General features: G+C 40.3%; 1 protein-coding gene across 1 annotated transcript in view; it reads right to left on the bottom strand.

The window, feature by feature from the left end:
- syn2b (synapsin IIb) overlaps positions 1 to 20,785 on the bottom strand; it is a 128,334-nt gene extending 107,549 nt beyond the window's left edge. Inside the window, exon 1 of the mRNA XM_059327368.1 lies at positions 19,924 to 20,785. Coding sequence (XP_059183351.1) covers positions 19,924 to 20,360 — 437 coding nt within the window. The 5' untranslated portion in view covers positions 20,361 to 20,785. The remainder of the gene's footprint in view (positions 1 to 19,923) is intronic.
- Positions 20,786 to 23,938: the final 3,153 nt, after the last annotated feature.

Here is a 23,938-nt window from a genome sequence, read left to right as displayed (position 1 = left end):
TTGGGGTCATTCACACCTACAGCATGCATTCTGCTATTATAAGCTGTATTGGATGTAATTGCTGGATACTTTGCTCTAATTAGAGTCAAGAAATTGGTTAAATATGTGTTTTTATATAATAACTCCCTTGTCTCTGCTGGTGATATTATCTCAGCCAGTGCCAACACTTCTCTCTGCTCTCGCTCTCAGAAATACACACAGTGTTATTCTCCTTATTCAGAGGCGAAAGCTAAGTGAAAATGTATGTTTGGGTCAGGTATGTCGGGCTAAAAATAAAGGATTAGTATAATATGAAGACATCATTCACACTAATTAGTGTAAACACGTAGAGAAGTAAACAGTAATAGAACATTACACAAGTGCTTAAGCGAGAAATGAACCGCTCGTTATCGATCCTGCTAATTGTTCCGTCATTCCCCTCGTTAAAAAAGGATATTTCATTTTCAGCAGGAGCAGAAAAAACACGTACGAGTTTGCCCTTTTTGTGTATGCAATTTGTGACTGTAAAAAGAACTCCATTTTAGCTCATGATTCATAGCAACGTTCTTGTTAGTGATGAATGCAAAGAAAAGTTACTTTACAACTTATAACTTTACTTTGTGGAGAACCCACTGCCTGTCAGCTCTTGAATGAGTTGCAAGCATGGATTGTATATTTTGCCTCTCTCACCGTTGTCATCTTGCTTTTTTTGGTGACGTTATTTGTAAGAGTGGGTGGATCCGACTGAAAACCTGAGGACCCCATCCTGGTAGCCCAGACCTCATGTACACCCTGGTTTATTATCTATTTTGCTCTAAATTAGACCATAATTTACCCAATGAACATCATGCTATATTTGCTTGAAACTACGATTAAGACCAGAAACTCCTTAGGAAAATGTTTACTGCTAATAAAATAAATAGTAATAAATCAAGTGAGCAGTAGGGTTGTTTTTCCTATAGACTTCAATCTGGCTTCTTTTTGCAACCAGTGGAGTCGCCCCCTGCTGGCCAGTAGAATAATGCAGCTTCAGGGCACTTCTGCATTGGCTTTGCTCTTCAGGCCTGGAGGTTGCAAGTATTAAAAATAATTTGACAAAACAACCACAACCCAATGCAAGGTCAAAGACATGCTAGCCCTTTCTGGGCACTTTCAAGAGACAGATCGCCCACCAGGGGAAAAAGTGTAATTGCCACAATACACAACCATGGGTTGAAACACTGACAAAATGTCTGTTTCTAGCTAAAACTATTAGATTTAAACATATATGATTATTATAAGGTACTACACAAAAGTATTAAGCCTAAAACTGACATTGGATATATGACCTAGTGACAAGATGCACTGCATACATAGGTTAATGTTAAATATACTTCAGGATCTCACATTTTTCCCCCACTGTAATTGCTGATGTCTCAAGTCTATGTAAAATTTCATTTTTTTGATTCGTCAGCTTATAAAAAGCGAGCATTCAATACAGAGTCAAAGCATTGGGGTTGTTTCCCCTGTCTCTATGACAGAGCATATGACTGTTACTCAGTTGTCATGGAGATGGCAATATTCTGTCACTGGCAGTTGGTGTCAGTTGGTGTTCTGTTGCCAGTAGCAACCTCTACTGGGACAGTTCTATAGCAGCTTCAGTAATGTTGTTACATCCATCATTTAGTCACATCTCTGTCAGAGAAATACTCCCCAAAGCACCATCTGTATTTTGATTGATCACTCCTCATATTACAGATATATTATTACAGTTATTAGGAATCCCAATGCAACTTTTTAATTCACTTTTAAATTATTATTGACATTGGGCTGTTTATTGTATTCTTTTTTTTTCTCATTGACTGTATGCTTAAGGTGTATTATTACAGTGATTTGTAATTAATCAATCAATCAATCAATCAATCAATCAATCAATCAATCAATCAATCAATCAATCAAACTTTATTTATATAGCGCTTTTCATACATATAAATGCAACTCAATGTGCTTTACAAAAGCCATTAACAAGAATTTTGCTTTTCTATGATGAGCAAATGTGTTCCTAATGTTACTTTTTAATTAACTATTGAAATATTGGGCTGTTTGTTTTAGTCTTTTATTTTCTTATGTTGATATTGTTCTTTTTCCTTCCACTTTTCCTTACGGGACATTTGAATTGATCATGGTCTCTTTTAGCCCAACTGGGCTATCTTATATAATCACTTATAATCATATAATCATCCAATAATCACTTATAGATAAAAACAGCCCTGTACTGCGCCATGTATGAACTACTTCCATTTTTTCCCAAGCTGAGCTGGGGCATAATTCTGGCACACAACACAATCATGTTTCCACTGTCACATGGCGTCTGCTAGTCCCAAAATACACACAATCATTACAAATAAAAAGGAGGAAATGAGCCTCATAAACACCACAATTTAAGCCAGAAGATCCAATAAAATTTTAACAGCATTTCCCTATATTACAGTCTTTTAATTCATGATGGGGAGAGCGAGAAGTAAAAAACAACAACAAATAATGTAAGCGATTTAGAAAAGCAAGTTTGTCTGTAAATACATGAGCTTAGTGATAAATTGACTGAATCATGATTTACATATTGACATGGCTCCTGACTGAAATTGTCAATACTAAAGTGATGCAGAGAAAACAAATGGAAATGGGGAAAAAAATGGAAAATCACATTAATGCCTCTTTCCAACCATAAATGTTCACGATTATTGAAGAGGATTACCTGTTGCCATAGCAACAGAGGACTATTTCACCAGGGGTTGTGATGCTGATTGGTCTTGTTTAGGGCCCTCTAAGGTTTCTGTGTGCCTCCTGCTCACACACTAACAGGGTTACCACTGGAATACTGCGCCCAGCACAAAAACAATCAGCAATATTAAGGCACAAATCAATACATTTCCTGTTTCTTTGTATCATTGAACAAATCTCTTATCCCTGTTGACCTTTTTTATGTGTTCTTAGTTGCAAACAGCAGGTAGTAAAGGTCACTATGTTGGTCCAATCAGTCAGCGCAGCACACAAAGAGGACACAATGGGCCTCATCATTTCTCATTTATCTTGGTTGATAAAGCAGAAAGTTTCCTATTAGAAAAGTAAGAAGTTTTACGAAACCACTTTGCTTACATCTCCTAAAATGGAACTATAAATTCAAAGGAAATATCTTTATAATGACGGACGAAAAAGCGTTTGTGTAGCTCCAACAGATGCATCTCTGCATGCCCTCGCTCATTAGGGCCTCCTCATTTCACTTAAGAGGCTATTTAGTAGAAGAGGATTGAAGAGATTTGTTTGTACAATGTACACATGCTGCAATCAGACTGAAGGTCAAAATGTAAGATTAGATTAAAAAATAAATAAAGTGAAATATCTGGCATGTGGCCTGGGGCATTGATCTTTCATCTGGCGCCCTTATCATTGGAAATAAGTTAATTTGTACATCATTACTTGTTACTTGTGTGTATAAAATGCACTTTGAAGAGCAGCACTCACATACAGCTACTCTCCAGCATATCAAATTTCCAGTCTGATGTCTGACCGCTGTTTTAAATAGCAGTGTGGTAAGTAAGTAAGTGTGTATTCTACGGCTGGGCAATATGGCCAAAATCTGTCATGAAATAGGTCATTTTATGTCTTGAAAACAAATCATGATATAGTGTTGAAGTAGAGCCCAATTAATATGGGAGTTTGAGACCGATACCAAAACTGATACCGGTTTTAGAGTGGGATATTCACAGATAACTATGGCGACCAATATATTAATATGATCTGGAATTAAAATCAACATTTATGTGGATTGTGCACCGATTTTACACCAATATGACCACGCAAAGGACAAAAAAAACGTGATATTCTTATTATAATAGTATTTAACATTATAGTATATTATGCATTCGATGTATAACATTGTCTGCCTATTCTAGAAATTGAGAAAAACTGGAATGAATAAAAATAAAATAAACAAAGAACACGATTTAGCTGCCATTTTTAACACGGCAATTGAAATAATATGGAAAAATATATACAATAGACTTTTTAAATCGGGCACATATAAAATGTGTTGTAATTCCTACACCGTTCACTGATATGGATGTCAATACCCTCAAATTAAAGCTGAAAGTCTGCACTTAAAGCACATCTTGATTTAAATCCATTGTGGCAGTGTACAGAGTCAAAATGACGAAAATTGTGTCAACCCTCCAAATATTTATGGACCTGACTGTATATCATATCGCCCATCCCTATTGTATACTACTGTCATGTCTGCCTAACTGATATATGTTAGTTATGCACCTGTCCCCACTTCCCTCATCAGCTTTTTTGGTAGCTCATTTTCATTTTCTGTGCTCCAAAAACAGAAAAGCTCAGCAAAAACCGAGCTCTGAATCAATACTGGACAGACTCAGCTTGTTGAATCGGCAGTCTTGGTTTCCTGTTTGGTGATTTTGTGTTGTGAGACTGTGTTTACCTGGACCTGTGCCTGCCTGCCTGCCTGTGAGTGCCCTTTTTTCATCAATAAGTCACTGAATTCATCCTGCTGCCTCCTCAGTCTGCTTCTGAATCCTTTGGATGTGAAACTCTGCCTTTTCAACTGCAGAAATATTTCAATTACATTTTGAGGATAATTGTGTGGGCTTACTTTTTTTTAATAGATGTTTTTGTACTTGAATGCTTGAATGTATGTATTGGCAGAAGCAGGAGACAATGTGTTGAGTGTTTTTAACAGAGACGATGACCAATACTCCAAATTGTCTACCGGTATGAGTCATACTGGTTCTCAAGGAGTCTGTCCATTCCTGATTATAAAGTCTGTTTTCTACTTTTCTGTTTTTTGGAGCACTTCATGTGAAATTACTTTCCTCTGGCTCACTTATTTTCTCAGGCGTTGTCTCTCCTATTTGTGCATTTGTGTGTGTGTGGTTAGGTCTGCTTATTATTTCTATCATCAGGTTAACTTTCCATCTCAAATCTAAAACTATTTCAATTATGTTTATATATGTTTTCATTTTCATCATGCCAAACATATATACAGTGCTTAACCCTTAATAGGGCACTCATTGAAATACTTGCAAATTCCAAATTTCAACCCTAGAGAATATTGGAGGATACTACATACAGCCAGAATGTGTAAAAAAACATACGAAAATAATATTTTGAGAAAAAAGTTTACGAGATTAAAGTGGTAAATCTACGAGAAAAAAATGCGCAGATTTATGACATTTAAAGTGTTGAATCTGGGGAAAAAAGTTGCTTTTTCACACTTTTCTCTCATAAATCTGCGACTTTTTTCATGCATATTTGCCACTTTAAAACTCTTAAATTTGCAACTTTTTTTCTCGAAATATTACCTGAAGTAACCAAATATAGTTCTTTGCCTGATAAAGGGTTAACAAATTTATTAGACCACCGGTTTATGCCACAGCTGTCCTAAATTAACAGCATTAGTACTTACCAAAATCATTTTTTATGTCTCTGTAATGGTAGCACATTCTTATGTCTTGATTAAGATGTCAAACTATAGTTATTTACTTGCATTCCTGAACAGAAAAATAGTTTTGGTGGTTGAATGTTATGCTTCATATTAATTTCTGACTTGAGCCAGCTCATGAAAAGGTGAATTCAATTGTATTTGCCAAATGAATAACGAATAATAGTTTTTAACAAGCTTCTGAAAGATTTTAAAATTATTTGTTTTCTTGTTTTTATGACATGGTCTAATACATTTGGTTAACACTTAACACAATATATAAGGAGCAGGCATAAGAACTGTAACAACAGCTAATATGTTAGCTAATGTAGGCTATGAATCTAACAGAGAGGCTGTCTTCATTAGCCCATGTCCCCTAAAACTGCATGATAAGCCCACAACTTTCATGCACGTTTTATTAATAAGTAGAGCCTATATTCTTTCATAATAATGGTGATCCTCCTCGTTAGCTTTGTTTTAGAATCATTCACTGAACCATTCATTCAGACTTTACTGCTGTCTGTGGCTCTTTGGTTAGATTAATTTTTTTGGAATAATAACCACTCAAGCTGTTTGGCTCTTTGAGTTTAACAGCTTGTTGAGGTGAAAATTTATGAGGATAGCACAGGCAGTAAGTGCTTCGCTTATCTAATTGTCTCTACAAAATGTCTGCCACAATGGAGAGGGTGGAAAAAACAGCAGAGTCATGAAAACGTGAAGGAAAACTTATTATGTATACACAGAGGGGATGTTTCACTTCCTGTCTCGTTTAAATTAGTTAAAAGGCTAACTGCTTTTCGTGACACAAATGTAATGGGTGATCGGTCCTAAGAGGCTGCAGGGATAAGTCTCAATGCTGGTTATCAGTCAGTGGGTATTGACACAGCCAGAGCCACAAATCTGCAGTCACTAATAGCCCGGTCTCCTGGGAGCAAGCACGAGCCTTCTGTTTATCTAGCTTCTCCTCACAGAGACGGAGTGGAATAATAAGCATAATAATTAAAATGCTAATTATGAAGCTTCACAGTAAAACCAGTGCACATTTTTTCCCTTTGTTAAATATGAATATATATAAATATTTAAACCTCCAATAACTCAGTTTTAAACTTGTAAAAGCATTACGTCATATTAGGGAAGTTACATGGTTACAGATTTCAGTTGTTGTTTCTGTATCCTCTGAAAATGCCACTGGTCTAGTAACAGCTGAGAGGCACAAGACATCAGGAGGTGGCAACCAGGAGGACCATATAAAGTCAACATGATGCTGCCACCGGCTGTAATAAGGTCAGTTCTCAGCGTGTGTGTGTGGACGAGCAGCTGAGAGCCATAATGCCACAGATAATTCCTGCCAATACGGCCGTAAACCCAAAACCACATCCAGTAGAAATGTCAAATACCGATGAAAAGGCGTGTAAGTGCTGTAACTGCATGTGGATGTGTTGTGAAAAGGTGTGTTTAGAGTGGATATCTTTAGCAAATAACCTTGAACAATGAGCTGGTTACCTCCCAAACCACAGGCATGAACGCAGAAATGAGGAAAAGTAGATCACTGAAAGATACAATGTGTGAAAACACTTTCCCATTGTGTTTAATTATTCATTCATTACCCTTAAACGATTATCCGCACTTGGGTCACGGGGGTTGGAGCCGACATTGGGCGAGAGGCGGGGTCACCCTGGACATTCATCCCCACTTCCATTAGGGAACTGAACCTGGTTGAACGATGATGGTGATGTTGATAGTGATAGTGATGATGATAATGACGATGAGTTTGATATTGACGATGAGGATGATGTTGTTGATGTTGAGGTTGGGGACTTATGTGGTTGACACTTCACCTGGAATTGCCTTCTGTTGCACTATTAGTTTGTTTGTTTTATCTTTAGATATATATATATAATGAGGCTGTGATCTGTTGTATGTATGTGTGTTGGAATGTATTGTTTTTTATGGATTGTATACACCCAGACTGCAAACAAATTGCCCAAGTTGGGACAAATAAACTATACTTGACTTGACAGGTCGGCAGCCTATCACAGGGCCGACACATAGAGACAGACAATCACGCTCTCATTCACACCTACGGGCAATTTAGAGTCACCAGTTAAACCTAAGTGCATGTTTTTGGACTGGGAGGAAGCCGGAGTACCCGGTGAGAACCCATAGTAACAGTAACGGGGACACAGAGAGAACATGCAGACTCCACACAGAAGAGCCGCAGGCGGGAGGCGAACCGGCGACCCTCTCTCTAACTCTTTTATAATCATGTCTTGTACTACTTAATGTATATTATAATTATATTACGTTACATGTCATATTATATTACATAACATGCCTCTAGCTGTGAGGCGAGAGCGCTAACCACTACACCACCTGTGTTTAAATGGCAAAAAATGGTAGTAGAGCATGCAGGTGCTTGTAGATTTGTGTGTGTGTGTGTGTGTGTGTGTGTGTGTGTGTGTGTGTGTGTGTGTGAGATGCTGATGGAGTCATACGTGGCTCCACCCCGCCACCTGCTCTCAATGTGTACTCCTGTCTCCACTGGCGTTGGAGAAAATTAGAAGGACTTTTTTTTTTTTTCGATGCACGCATGAATGCAACACGCAGACATGCACAAACTCAAAGCTCTTGTTTACATTCAGTGCGGGTCATCGTGAATGAGTCAGTAAAACAGCACTTTTCTGCTGTGCAACCACAGGAAACAAAACACCCCCAACACAAGCGTGATGGTACTTGTTATTGTACAGTGCCTCAGATAGCAAGCTGCATCTCTTCTGGACCTGATGGGGACAGTGTGTGTGTGTGTGTGTGAGAAAGATGTTGATAAGAGATACACAGCTTCACCTCCCCACCTGCACTCACTGTGAACTCTTGTCTGCTTGAAGTGATGACTAAAGCACATTTTCTTTCTAGCTGCAGAGAACAAAGGCCCTAAAAGAGGTCACACAGAAACACGTGCACATCACAACATTCAAAGGGGTTTCCTTTTACAAGCTTCTCAGCACATCGGAAACTTCAGTCTAGGTGGCAGCAATGCACCTTAATGCCGGTTGCCGCCCGCCAGAAAACAGAAAAAAAAGAAAGAAGAAGTAACCTCAGTGCACCTGCCAGTCAGTCAGACATCACAGATGGCAGGGAGTGATATAGGTGGATAGCAAGGCAGGGAGGAAACTAGGTCAGACCCTGACAGGCTCTAACAGAATGTAAATCGTTCTGATATTCTGCTTTAACAATGTTTCACTTCAATAAAATGATACTTTAACTTGAAAGAAAGATGGTGTGTGGCAGTTTGCCTTCAATCTTTGGCAGCCAACTGTTAAATGAACTAGCTGGCAAGCTTTTATTCAGCATTTTGCAAGTGTCAAGTAAGCTAACACATATTGAAATCTCTTAGCATTGTCAGGACAATCGTGATTTGAGCAGAATATCAGAGATTGTATTGTCATCAGCTGTAGTTTTACTGCCACCTCTAGAATGTCTTTAATGTCTTGTTATTTCTTTAGTTTTCAAACGATATATATTAGTTTATTCAAACCATTGCAACCCTGAAACCATGCAGCTCCCACACAGACAGATCCCAGTTTAACCCCTGCCTTCAACAGTGAACTGCTGTATTCCCAAACCACAGTTCTGCAGTAAACTCGGGCAACAAAAACTGAGGAAAAATGCTGAACTCTGTGTGAAAAACACTTTTTGCCTTCCTAATGTGTATAATTAGATGGCAGAAAAGAGGAGTAGAGAATGCAGGTGCTTGTAAATTCATGTCTGTGTGTGTGTGTGTGTGTGTGTGTGTGTGTGTGTGTGTGTGAGATGCTGATGGAGTCATACGTGGCTCCACCCCGCCACCTGCTCTCAATGTGTACTCCTGTCTCCACTGGCGTTGGAGAAAATTAGAATGACTTTTTTTTCAATGCACGCATGAATGCAACACGCAGACATGCACAAAGTCAAAGCTCTTGTTGCCATGTCTACACTGTCAATCAATATGTGCTGTGTGTGAGTCTGAGTGTGTGTTTGTGTGCGTGCGTGTGTGTATATGTTTGTGTATGTATACTTACAGATGTGTATGTGGGGGAGGGAGGGGTGGGTTTTGTCATTTTTATTGTCTGTTTTTATTCCTATTTTTGTAAAGCACTTTGTGTTGCATTTTTATGTATGAAAAGCGCTATATAAATAAAGTTTGATTTGATTTGATTTGATTTGTTTACATTCAGTGCGGGTCATCGTGAATGAGTCAGTAAAACAGCACTTTTCTGCTGTGCAACCACAGGAAACAAAACACCCCCAACACAAGCGTGATGGTACTTGTTATTGTACAGTGCCTCAGATACCAAGCTGCATCTCTTCTGGACCTGATGGGGACAGTGTGTGTGTGTGTGTGTGTGTGTGCTGCATCTCTTCTGGACCTGATGGGGACAGCATATATTCGCCTCTAGAACAAAGCCCACCAGCAGGAGAACAACAACACGTTGAGTCTGGCCCCAAGTGCTGCTGCAGTGACAGCAAAACAGTCAGAGTCGTGTATGGAATTACTTTGCAGATTTTAAGGGATTAATAAGACTTTGCTGAAACCAGTATGCACATAGTGCCATTGAAAGTTTTCAGACAAATTGAGAAAACATTTCAACTTCAGAGTCAGAATTCCAGATTAAAATGGTAAATGGTAAATGGACCTGCACTTATATAGCGCTTTTCTAGTCGCTTTGCGACCACTCAAAGCGCTTTACACTACAGCCTGCGCTCATTCACCTTTTCACACACATTCATACTGGTGGCAGAGGCTACCCTAAACGGTGCCACCTGCCACCACTGGGAATTCATTCACACACCGATGAATGCAGCATCAGGAGCAATTTGGGGTTCAGTATCTTGCTCAAGGATACGTCGACATGTGGACTGCGACGGTCAGGGATCGAACCCCCAACCCTTCGGTTGGGGGGCAACTCACTCTACCAACTGAGCCACAAACAAAAATCCAGATGAATGAGTTTCAATTCATCATTGGGTCACATTAACAACATATCCAAAATGTAATCCTTGTTATTCTTATTCTGAAATACATGCTACCATTACTTTTAGTTGGCCTATGTTTCATGTTACATTTGCTAAATAATGGCTCATAATGGCTGAACGCTAAAGGCGACCATACTTAGGTTTAAATAATTTAACCGCAGTAGTAGAATACCATGCTGACAGTAGTTGTGTTTCCGTTAGCAACCTCTGTTTTGTTGTTGTTTTTTCTGTCTTGCCCATCTGTATTTCTTCTATTGTTTACTGACGGATTAGCCTACAGCAACACATTACACTGCCATCTTATGACCAAAATATGTTTATGCAGCTTTGTTTATTTAGCTCCAAATTTTGCTTAGACTTTAATAGAAAAATGGCTACTTTTTTTTTTTCCTCTGGCAAGTGCTAGGGAATAGTGTATCCTAGTAATCCCACAGTGCTTTTAAAAAAATGTCCCATCTTCTTTTAATTTATTTTAAATTAAATTTTGTTTTGTTTTTTGTTTTCTTTGTTACCTTTGTCAATTTTTTATTTTATTGCACTTTCTTGCACTTTTATGTGAAGCACTTTGGTGCGGCTCAGCCGTCTGTAAATGCGCTATATAAATAAATCTGACTTGACTTGACTTGACTACTGATTTAAAATGTTTTAATAAAGGAGTGCAGTTATCAAAATTGGCCTCGAGAATCGTGGAATTTCATTGGTGCTGGTATCGACTATTAGATTATTGCCAGTGTGACTTTCCTGGCAGTAAGAATAAGTGATTAAAAAACATTTATACCTTCTGTGAAGCCTTTCCAAATGTTTCTACTTGTTGGCTCATCAGTATGCTCTCAAACACCAACCAGTTAAAGCTTGAGCTGTGGCTGCTGGCGACTGGGTGACGTTCATCATCAGCCCCTGCTCTTCAGAGAAATGTGCGTCAACCTGCAGTCCAACTAAAACCCTTCGCTATGAGTCATATTGAAAAGTCATCAGTCCGAATTAATCTCCTCTGATGGGTACTCAGGCGATATAGGTGGTAAAAACGCTCGCTGGGGACAAACTGCAGAGCACATACTCCAAAGATAAACAGAGAGATAAAGGAACAGAGAGGGGGGAAAGAGGCAGAGATGGAGACAGATATAGAGAGCAAAGGAAAGAGAGCAGATGTGGCCTTTGGGCTGAAACTGCTGAATCACCATGTCTCTCCTCATTACTTCATCATGTCAGGAACCCAGAGCAATTTCTCTGGAGCCACAAACAGAGAGACTGTCAGGGAAAAAAGGCAGAGAGAGGGAAGCAGAGAGGAGAGAGGTGGAGAAAAGCACACAAGGAGGGAAGAGGGTGAGACAATCAGGAAAGGGCGTCACAAAAGGAGATTCCCAGATCTTCCCCTCCATCTTCCTTAATCCTCCCCTCGGTGCTGAAATCACCTTGGAAGGCCCTGGAGGACACTGTCTCCTCCCCCACCCACCTCAAAAGGCTTGGGGTCTGTTGCATAAGGATTATATGAGGCAACTAAAAAAAACACACACACACACACACTGAATCTAAATCGCCTGCAAAATACTTTCACTCTTTCATCTCGCGGCTTTATTGCCGGACTCCCATTGTGGTCTCTATTTTGTGGCACAGTCAGAGTGAGCCATCATAGCAGCACAGTCAATATTTGAGAGCTTAGAGAAAGAGCAGTCGGATGCAGAGAGTGATGATACCTGTGGTCGCTTATGCAACAGCGTGCATAAAGCGGATGCCAGCGTTATTTAGAGATATAGTATGTTTGTAACTGCATGTTTACTTTCCCTTGTTTATTTCAAGATGCAATGTTTAGTTGAATTCAGAAAGGGAGGTTTAAATGAGAGCACAGAAGAAGTCCCTAAAAAGGTGAATGAAGGTAAACACGTAATGTTATTGTTTTTAGGCTATATCACAATACACAAAATATAGCTCAATATTTTCAAATCAGCTCTAAATGCACCATTTGACCCTCTGATGAATACAATAACACCAGTATGATGGTTCTACTAATTCCTGCAACAAATGTCAATGCATTAAAACATTTGTGAGTGGCTCCTACTGGAAGAATTTTGAATTTGGATGCAAAAAGGGGAAAAACACCCAAGTTATATATAACAAAACCATGCACAAAGGCTTTTAAGAGCTGTCGAATAAAAAAAAATAATGGCATGATGAAGGCTGACATACTGTAGCATAGTTACTAGTCATTTGGCTCAGTCTCTTTACGGATTCTGCAAATTTGTAATTATCTGCCTGTTTGTTTCAAGCCTGTAAACTCATAACACTCATGCGTACATACTGTACAACTGAAAGCTCGGATTTTGCAATTCTGTGAACTTTATGTGCAAACTCAGACATAATACAAAGATTGCCCACCGAATGTGGGGTGCCAAATAAACAAAGATAGGGGAAGAGAGGCTAGGCTAAAGCAAACACCTCTTTTGTAAACAAGGCTTTGTGTCACTCACTACTACAAGTCCCTGCAAAAATATATGCCTCATATGTCACATACAGTCACCGAGAGAATGGTCTGCACTGCAAAAAAGCCAGCTTGTACTTTTTGGCCTAAAACAGTGATTTAAGTTGGTAAAACTTGGAAATATAAATTACTGACATTTAGGGCAATAATGTAAGTTAGCACAACAAAGGAAGCCAGTTGTCTGCTCAAAAACAAGTTGGTGAGTTGTTGTTACTTATATCTTTAAGTTGGGGTTCAAAACAAGAGACAATAGTTCTGCTAACTCTTATTTCTTTGTTGTGAAATTCAGTCATTAGCGAAAGCTAGCGGCTAACTGACGCTAGCGGCTAACTGACGCTAGCATCGCTGCTTGTTTCAGCTACAAGAGTAGCCATTAGTCTATCAATGCTAACTCAAAATTGTGGTTACAACATTAGCTGACATTTCATAGCGGTGTTACAATCGTGCCAGAGAAATTCAGAGTTGAGCAAACTCAAAAACAAAACTTAAAATATTTAGTTTAATTGTCCAACTTAAAATTGTATCAAAGTTTGTTGCCTTGAAATTTTGAGTTCACCCAACTTTTCTTTTTTTTTGCAGTGTGGATGGGCAGGAGTGAATATGCTTGTAGCTAAAAAAAAAAAAAAAAAGAAGAAGAGAGAATTAGAGAATTTTGCTTTATGTTCCCAATAAGGTAATTTACTAAGCTACATCCTATGTAAAACAAGCCACAAGACATTGAGTTTAGTCAATATATCAGCCACCCTTTGTACATGAGATGGAGCAAGAGGAAATAAAAGCCTCATAACTTCTCATCACTATCATCCACTTCAAAGGTATAAAAAAAAAAACACTGTGCGAAATAAGTAATATGGTGTCTGCGTTAATTGTAATTGACAGGTGGAAATGACCAATCCTAATTGCACGTCTTTCCCTTTTAGTCTCTCCATCAATCTTCACATCAAACTTTGCTTGTAATTCATCAGTGTGGGCGTTAAACGGTTCAGTTTGTATTCGATTTCTAGATGCCATTTGGCCTGGTTCTCAGTGGTATTTCAGTTAACTGGGAATGAGTCATTAAAACTTTGTATACACCAAATGTGTTTCCCAGAGTTAAAAGTATATTTATGCTTGGCTTTTTAACCAAATACAAATACACATGAACTTCACGAGGGGCTGTTGAAATCATGCCGGAAGTTATTATCATATTGAATGTAATGTAATGTGATGATAATATAGCTTTGATATGAACAACATACAGAATCTTTAAAGAGGGGAAAGTTCTTTTTTCCGAGTGATATTACAGAGAGTCTGGCCCTGCTCTTTGCTGAGTGGAAAATCAATAACAGTTAGCAGAGAGCTTCTCTGGCCCAGATGCTTTAAGGAGAGCTCTGTCTGCAAGCGCACACCCCACCCGCCTCCTACAGAAACAACATTAATATTTATGTTTTTCTCTTTGGATGAAGGATTGTTTACAAACAGAATGGGAGGACTTCTGGAAATATTGCCAGTGAAATTGCCAATTCAATGCATTACTCCTCATAAATGTCAAATTATATTACCTAGTCTGCATCTTTGCCCTGCACCAAGCTTGCATTTGTATTCCAGGATTCTGCAACTTTTCTCTTGTCGACCAGGACCAAAATGTGGCAAACATTTTGCAAGAACCTAAAAATGTATTTCTACATTGACATTGATATTCTACATGATGTATTTAGCACATAATTGTATTGTAAGGTATATTAACTGTGCCAACAAGCTCACTTTAAGGTGCAATGTGTTAGATATGGACAGCAGACAACATCAACGGCAACACCAGGAAGTAACTTTTTTACGTTATATCAAAGAGATCGATGCATATAGTCAAATTAGTTTTCAATTCAATTCAATTCAACTTTATTTATAGAGCGCATTTCATGCACAAGGCAGACTCAATGTGCTTCACAATGTATATACATAATTACAGTTAAAAAAAAAAAAAGTATGCTAACCACATAGGCCTATCCCGTTCTCTCTTGTAATACCACTTCACTGTAGTGTCCAGGCTGCCCTGAGTCCAACATGTGAGGACAAAGAAGAAGAAGAAGACCTGTTTCAAGGTCTTGTGGCGATGCCGTAAAAGCATCATTCATATCAGAACTGGATTGTATTTATTATTATTACTGAAAGAAGAGAAAAGAACGGCACTGAAGTCCTTCGCTCGTCTCCCGACTGTTTTCGACATGGACAGTAAGGATGGGCGATATGGACTTAACATTCACCCCGATAATTCTTGGTATTTATCACGGTAACAATGAAATTATGACAAATAAACACCAATTCAGCCTAATCTTTTTGACTATAAATCTATCACCAAAATAATAGTAAAGGGTACTAAACTACATCAATTAAGTTCAAGTCGTCCACCTGTCCTGCAAGAATATAGTGAGTGACACCAAACAAACAAGTCTGAAAGGTGAGAACAGAATCTATTTATTAAAAATTGTATTAAAACGTTTTGGCACACAGGCAGTAAAAAAAACTGCTTAGCTTATAAAAATCTCAAAGTAGCGCAACTGCAAATACAATCTGATAAATTAAGAAAAAAGACAAATAAATAGAACTTCACTGAAAATGAAATTCAATCAGTGATGACTGATGAAAAAATAAGTGTGTAGAAATGGCTAATGGCTGGAACACGCCACAAATCCTAGTGCAAGTTTTCATACACATAAAACTTCACTCAAACATATAATGGACAAATGTGATAACAAAATGCAAGTCATTGTAAACGATAACATATCGCCCATTCCTAATGGACAGTGTGTCCTGGTGATAGACAGATGCTTCATCCAATCACCTGCCAGATAGTTTGTATTTTTTAGTTTCCAATAACAGCTACTCAGGTGGTTCTGTGTAACAAACCATCTGGTGGCGTCAGATTAGTTGCCCCCCTCTTTGATTGTCAACCTGCCCCCTTTCCATCCACTGGGAGCAAACCAAGTGCAGGGCAGAGGGGCATTCAGCTGGGTATGTTAGTCTAACCTGCCTGACTCATTGATTGACGGAGGTTTGTGCAACTTACACTCTACTGCCCCAACCATGGTCATCAGTAGCGTATCTGTGCTGTGCATTGATAAATCCATGGTGCCGTCCATGGTGCTGAAGTGGCGTTTTTGGCTTGGCTCTATAATATTCTCTAGACTAGATGGATATAGCTTAGGGGGTGGTAGGTATTTCTGTATTTATGCCCTGCTGTTAGTTAGTAGTTGTAGTAACTGATGGCTGTAAATAAGATTGTATGGACCCAGGAGTAGTGATGGGTAGATGAAGCCTCATGAAGCCTTGAACCTTTCCAGCCAACTGGTTCGAGAAAAGGAGCTTTTGAATACAACTGACAGCCTTCATTAACAGATGGAGTTTGTTTAAGTTTTGTAGTTGTGTTGCACAACGCGCATAAGGAGAAACTTTCCAGATGTTCCCCTCTCTAATCTCAATCATGCACACACATAAGATTTGAAAATAATGGTGCAGTACACTCTACAGGATATACCACCCGACATGATCTCTCTTTCGTAAAATAATGGGGAAGACTTACATGCTTGGCAACACAGTTACAACACAGATTAGATGCCCCCCTCTTTGATTGTCAACCTGCCCCCTTTCCATCCACTGGGAGCAAACCAAGTGCAGGGCAGAGGGGCGTTCAGCTGGGTATGTTAGTCTAACCTGCCTGACTCATTGATTCTTTATCTGACGGAGGTTTGTGCAAGTTACACTCTACTGCCCCAACCATGGTCATCAGTAGCGTATCTGTGCTGTGCATTGATAAATCCATGGTGCTGTCCATGGTGCTGAAGTGGCAGACGGATTTGTAAATGTGTCTTTTTCTCCGAGTCATGCCCTTCTTTTGTCGTTTTTGGCTTGGCTCTAGAATATTCTCTAGACTAGACGGATATAGCTTAGGGGGTGGTAGGTATTTCTGTATTTATGCCCTGCTGTTAGTTAGTAGTTGTAGTAACTGATGGCTGTAAATAAGATTGCATGGACCCAGGAGTCGACTACAATATTTTTTTTTAACCATAACTGTTATCAGATACGGCAAGACTGGAATTTTGGAAAATTGCTTTTCATTTTTGAGGAATAACAGTAAGTCAGTGATCAGATACCTTTTTTTGTACAACCACAGTGCATCATCAAACTGAATAAATAAACTCTGAAATGTTTTTCTGGCTATGTGCAGTAGCTGGCACTTGCTTATGTGTTCAGTGGATGCAAAAGAGGCAATAAACACAAAGCTCTCGTTATTTTCCCCAGAGTCTGAAAAAGCATATTATATCCAGATGTACATGCAATTCAGATGTGTGATCATTGCATATTTTGTAAAGGCAGAGTAAAGCCAAGCGTTCAAGCATCTCTTTTCTCAATGTAAGCTGCAGCGTCTCACATTCAGACTTCGCCACATCATGACGGTGGCAGCCATCCAATCATAAGCCATCAAAAACACTCACAGCAAGTGACACAGGATTACCATAGTGTAGAGCTGCCAGTCACATTCAGGAGGTACAGTCTGGTGAAACCTCAATACTCATGAATGTATCTACTCATCCATAATGCACTGGTATAATCCTGTTCCCATTGGAAAGAATATCCACTGCACAAACAGAGAAAACCACCAGTTGGTTTTATGTGCTTGTGTCTGTAACTCAGACATGATTTAAACAATGCTAAATAGCACTGGTTTATTTTAAACGCTAAATAGCACTGGTTTATTTTAAAGCAAACACCAGTTATACAGATATGATTATACATTGATAGGATTATGGCATTTCAATACTGTACTATTTAAAGAGAATAGAACTTGTGCCAAAATGGGTAATAGTGGCAATGCATTTAGTTGCATTTGCATTTTATTTTACACTTAAAGCTCAGTATCAGACAATGGCAAAATCCCAAGGGAAGATACAGATTGCCAACCTGTTTTAAATATACAGTATTTATATGTCAACGATTTACTCAGCTAGAATAATTAGTATATCTATCTGCAAATACCAAGGTGCATTTTTAAACAGTCATTATGTAGGCTAGACAATATATCCAAACCAAACTCAAGGTTCACTTACTTGCTTATTCTGGAGCTTTTGAATACAACTGACAGCCTTCATTAACAGATGGAGTTTGTTTAAGTTTTGTAGTTGTGTTGCACAACGCGCATAAGGAGAAACTTTCCAGATGTTCCCCTCTCTAATCTCAATCATGCACACACATAAGATTTGAAAATAATGGTGCAGTACACTCTACAGGATATACCACCCGACATGATCTCTCTTTCGTAAAATAATGGGGATGCTTGGCAACACTGTTACCTACTTGATTTGTGTCATTGGCTATTGTCGTCATGCTGGTAAAGTACTGGCAGAATCATCCAGACTCCTAATGTCAACATGTTTGGAGTTATTGGGGCAGCCATGATAGGAGGTTTAAGTCTGGATCTGTAAACCTCTTAGGGCGCTTTCACAACCCAGTTTAGTTTGTTTCTATCGAACTCTGGTGCGGCTGAATCCTTGTTACGGCTCCAATTGTATTTTGGTGCAGACCAAAAAAACGAAATTTGTTTATTTCTGTGTTTACATTTTCCACAGCCAACTTTCCAACCAATAAGAAACATTACCGTATGTATATTTTCAGCCCTCCATCTTCATATTTGCTTCACTTACACTGTGAAAGCAAATCATTCTAAACACTATATAAACTATCAATTTCACTCTGATTCGGACTAACCAAATGGATTTGGCTTGTGAAAGCGCCCTTAGACTAATTAATAATCTGGACAAACAACAGCACTTAACCCCCCCTCGTTTATTGGAGGAGTGAATTGGAGATTACTGGTTCCAAAACTCCTGTATTCTGAGCCCAGCTTCAGTTGTAACGGATATTCAAACTTTGAATCATTCTGAGCCCCTTTAGGACTTGTTGTTTCAAAAGCTCACTTCATTCTTGACCTTGGAAACAATCAAAGTCTCAAAAATCTAAATCTCACCTGTCTGTTTACTCACTTTGTTCTTTTTTTACATGGTTTTTGTTTGCAGCAGTAAACACACTCCATTATATTTGCGATACTAAACAATAACTGGCGGATGACAGTACTCCAGACTATCCATTAAAGGTCAAAAGTGTCGCCACTTTATCAAATAGCCATCCAATCCAGGGCTGAGAAGATGAAACTGCATCAAGATAATGACAGCAATGAACGGCTGTAAAATCCATCATCACCATCGACACAGAAAACCTTTATAGCCTGAAAATGTGATTTGCAGAAACAGAAAGTGGAATAGCAAAGCGAGTGAGATAGCAAACATTATTACAGCCAAGGGCGTACGTTTCACTTGTATTTGTGATGTTTTATTCAGAGCTACATGCTCCTTTATGACAGTGCATGATATATGACTTGAAAGCATAAGAATAATACCCTGTTAGCCAACTTGTGCTGTCAAGGGATGAAAACACTTATTCATAGCCCTCGAACGCTCACACACTCACACTTACATTACCATAAGCATGCACACACATGGCGTCATAAAGGTTGGCATAAACACACAAAAACAGAGACAGGTGACGGTGCTGGGTGGTGGGATGTGTGAATCCGAACCCCAGAGAAAATCTGTCCTGTCTGCTCAGATTAATAGAGCTGTTGCTATTTTGGGAGCAGCTTTTGTGAGAGGAAGACAAAACATACAAAGACATAGAACACAAACAAAAAATGCCTAAAGAATTCATTTAAAGATTCATGCAAGATTCAAATCAATTGCAATTCCACTTGTCGGGCGCTGGGCCACTGCAGCCACACATAAGTTATCTTTTTTATTCAAATTAACAGTAAATCTTATTCCTTCTGGCAGACTATAACCCAAACATTTTTTACACTTAATCTGTAAAGCGTTCCAAAAAAATCCAAAAGAGCATGCCAGCTAAGACAACCACCCAACTTCCCATCACTCAACCCATCATTAAAGTCACTCACCACTCATGCTGTGGCTCGTCAATGACCAACAGGATCTTGAACTTCTTAGAAAGCGAGGGAGAAGGAGCAGATTGCTCCACAAACCCGGCAGCGGTCGCGGCCGTCTGTTTGACCGCGTTGGTGATGGAGCTGAAGGAGCTGAAGAAGCCAGAGGATCCGGAGGAGGATTGGGCCTGTTGAGGCTGCTGAGAAGGCTGGTTCAGACGCCGCTCCTGAGCTGCGGGGGAGCTGGCGGGCGCCTGGGATGGTGCTGGAGCTTTGGTCGGGGACAGGGCAGGGGCGGGCGCCGTGGCCGGGGGTGCACCTTGCTGGGAAGGGGAGGTGGCGGTGGGGGGAGGAGGAGCAGGTGGGTCTGGCCTCTGGAGGTCTGTCATGTAGCCGTTGGGCAGGTTGGACATGAAGCTGCTGTCCGAGAGACGGCGTCGGAGGAAGTTCATGTTTGCGGTTGAAAGGTCGGCGTCTCAGTCGGTCGGTAAGAGCGTCTCTTGATTCCTTGGCTGAGTGGAGTGAAAGCAGAGATGGTTACAGAGAGACACACTGATCAGAGGTTAGATGAATGACAGAGAGCAAATCAGTCCAAATGATCTTCAGGCGGGTGACGGAGAGCTGCTTCTTTAGTTGGAGGAATGGAAAGCAGGAAGGAAGGAGAGGATGGATGAAGCGATGGATACGGCTCTGGTCCAGTCTTCAAGAGACAGCTCTCCAAAGCGCAGCGAAGCCAGCAAAACTGTGCGTGTATGTGGTGTTCCTCCTCCTGATCCTCACGCCTCCTCACAAATGCGTGTGTGTGACGTGTGACTGTGTGTGTCCAAGAGAGAGAGACAGGTGTGGTGTCGCCCCCTTCGGTGAGGTGCAGGTGTTCTCCCCCCTCTGCTCTGCCGTCCTGCCTCCTGAGCTGCTGCGAGCTGAATGCGCCCAAGAGATGCTGCTCTCTCTGCTTATCTCACCCTTTCACTCTGCCCTTTCCCTCTCACTCACTCGCTCGCTCACTCCCTTACTCGCTCGGCACGCTCACTGGCTGTCTCCCCCTCCCCCTCGTCTCCTCCTCCTCCTCCTCCTCCTCCTCTCTCCTGTCATCATCCTCCTACATCATAGGCTACGTGTGTGTGTCGTGCTGCAGCCTTGTAGCGTTGCGAGCCGTGTGCAGCCACTGGAAGGGGTTTCCTGCAAGCGCCCATAAGGTGGAGTTCAGAGATGGAAACACCATCCACCCTGCTCTGCAAGCCCCACCTCTTTCTCCCGCCATCCATCTTGCTACCCTCTTTTGCAACCTGTCTTCCCTTCTTCTCTTTTTCCCATCATGTGGGCTCATGCATGTGGCAGTGCTGACACATTTTCCAGTAGATTAATTTTTACAGAGCAGAAAAAATTACCCACCCCCCTCTGAGAATGTGCTATTGCCAATACTTTGCCATTCAAGAGTGGCATAATGGAGAGTAGAGATGATTTGTAATTCAAACCACTCTGGTAGAGAAGTGGAGGTAGAGGAACAGCAGAAAAAACAGAAAAATGTATTCCTCTATCATGGTTTCTATTGACTCATTTGATAAAATGATTCCCTCCAGTGGAACGTGTTGCTCTTCAATAATGTGTGCTGACCAAGGGTAGCCAAGCATGAGAATACTCTATTGTGTATTGTGCAGGATCATTAATATTGTTTCTAACGATTCCACTAAGGCGCATTGTAGTATCAGCATGTAAACTAGCAACAGTCACTAGACACTAAAATGGTTTCCATAATGACATCTGTTCAGCCACTGAACTACAGTTTTGGCAAAACCTCAGCTTCCAAGCAGAACACTCATATTCATACTCTCTTAAAGAATAGATACAGTTTAGGTTTTCTTCAGACTGCAAGCCATAACTCCTTTTCGTCCTTTTTTAGCATATCGAACTTGATTTTAGAAAGGGTGGCCTGCAAAAACACACATGAAATGTGATGTTTTGCAAATCAGATCCAAACGACATGTGGAGGTGGACTGAAACGCGATTCCAATCAGATTTCTACAGACGCGTATCTCAAATTTTCCGACTGCTCAAAGGTTTGACGACGGCCACAGAGTCTGCCAAACGTCGCGCTGGTGCATCAGAAAATTGACAAACACCATCAAATCTTTCCACCCATCAATACTGAGGCTGGGCGATACCGCAAAAATCTGAACAAAAAACATACAAGAACCCTTATTCTCCTTTACAAAATTTAACTGAAATATGCAATGATTAACACCAGTGTATATAATGGAAGAGTAGCAGTAGAATCTGTGAGAGACCACCAAATTTGGGCTTTTTATGAAAGAAAAAAATTCTCTGAGACCCCTCAGACCACCCTAGCCAGCTATTTTTCCACACTGGCTGGCCAATCCATGTCCTAGTGGAAAGCCCTGTTGACAGCAATTAAAAATGTCACAGTAGGATAACAATAGCTCTAGAGATTCTACAGACCGAAGCAAAGTTGTTCTGCATTTTACTTAACATTATTTGATTACTGTCTGGCCAAAGTGAGAGGCACGTTTCTAATGATACGGTTCACTTCTTTAATTATTATCCACAAATTAAGTACGTCACGTATTTTCCATCTTGCCAGCTCCACAGGTTCACATTGATCCTGCCTTGGGAGTCTTGCAAATTTAACGCACAGAGCTGTGATCGCTTGGAACGTTCAGATCGAAAGTGAAACATTATAGGGGCGTAAATACCGTGGCTTCAAATGGCAGTCTGAAAGGTGCAAATAATTTGCAGATATCACCGCCACACCTCTCACTGCCCAGTAAAGCCTGCAGCACATCGATTGCTGGGTCGTCTGTGCCGCAAACACCACTTCCTTTTCTAGGCAACGGGTGCAATGCAACGTCTACAGCTGCGCTGATGAGATTACTGTTGTTTAGACCACAAATGAGACAAGAATAAGCTAGCTAGCACACCCTGCGGCAGCACACTGCAGCTACAGAGACATTCAGCTCTCCTCCCAGCAAAGTAATCTGCAGAGGGACCACCTGCCAACTGTTGGGCTTATTCTGTCCTGTGCTAGGAGTATGGATGAAGCATTAAGTTGTTAAATTTGACTCCACTAGCAGCACGGGGGCTTGCTTGTTAACTTACTAGCCAATGCATCCATGTAAGACAGCAGCTCATACAGATGGGTAAATGATGTGTGGACACAGAAATCCACTCTGATCACTTGCAAACAAAAGTGTGGAACGTCTGTCAAAAAGATCTGCTCTGAAAAACAAATCAGCATTGCCTGCAGTCTGAATGTAGCCTTATACACGACTTAATGCGTCACGATATTTGTTTCCGTGTCTCCTTCACTTCTTATTCCTAAACTAACATCCCCTCCCTATGCCTGGCTTCATTATGCAGTCACTATTTCAGGGCATGAGAAGAGCACTCCTCCTAAATGCCAGCAGCAGGCTGTGTCCTCACGGTTTGCTGCTCCAAGCTTTACTTCAAAAAAAGAAGAAGAGAAAAAAGCAGGCAGAAGATGACAGGACAAAAGAGGGAGAAAGGAGATTATTCAAGCGGGAAGAAAATCCCACACACGTCTGAACTGCATGAAGAAGAACAGAAAGACTGCAGTAGAGGAAACAGTACAGTACTTCCTTCACTGTGCAATTATTCTTCAAAGGATGTAAAAAGTTCAATAATTCAGAAATATTCTCAGTCACATTTATTAGATTCAACAGCTCATTTAGCATCAAGATTTCCGAAAGTGAACAGCTAGTGATGGGTACCTTACGCATTTGAACCGATACGGTACCGATACCCGGTACCTGGGAATCGGTATTGGTACTCAACAGTACCAATTTTTGGTACTTTTGCGTTTGTTTATGTGGTAACATCCAGGATGAGCAGTGCTTTATTGTTGAGTGAATGTGCATTTTGTAACATGAAGGTTGCAGTGTTATCAGAGGAGCGGTCTCAGGTTTGCAAGTGTGCACGTGTGATTTGTTGTGATGACGTCGTAGCTGTGCGGCGCAGCACCTGTCAGACAGTATTGTGGGCGTGGCATGGTTGG

The sequence above is a fragment of the Centropristis striata genome, chromosome 3 (genome assembly GCF_030273125.1).
Source record: "Centropristis striata isolate RG_2023a ecotype Rhode Island chromosome 3, C.striata_1.0, whole genome shotgun sequence".
NCBI lineage: Eukaryota > Metazoa > Chordata > Actinopteri > Perciformes > Serranidae > Centropristis > Centropristis striata.
Note: the sequence above shows the minus strand (reverse complement) of the source record. Positions and strands in the feature narration are given on the sequence as shown.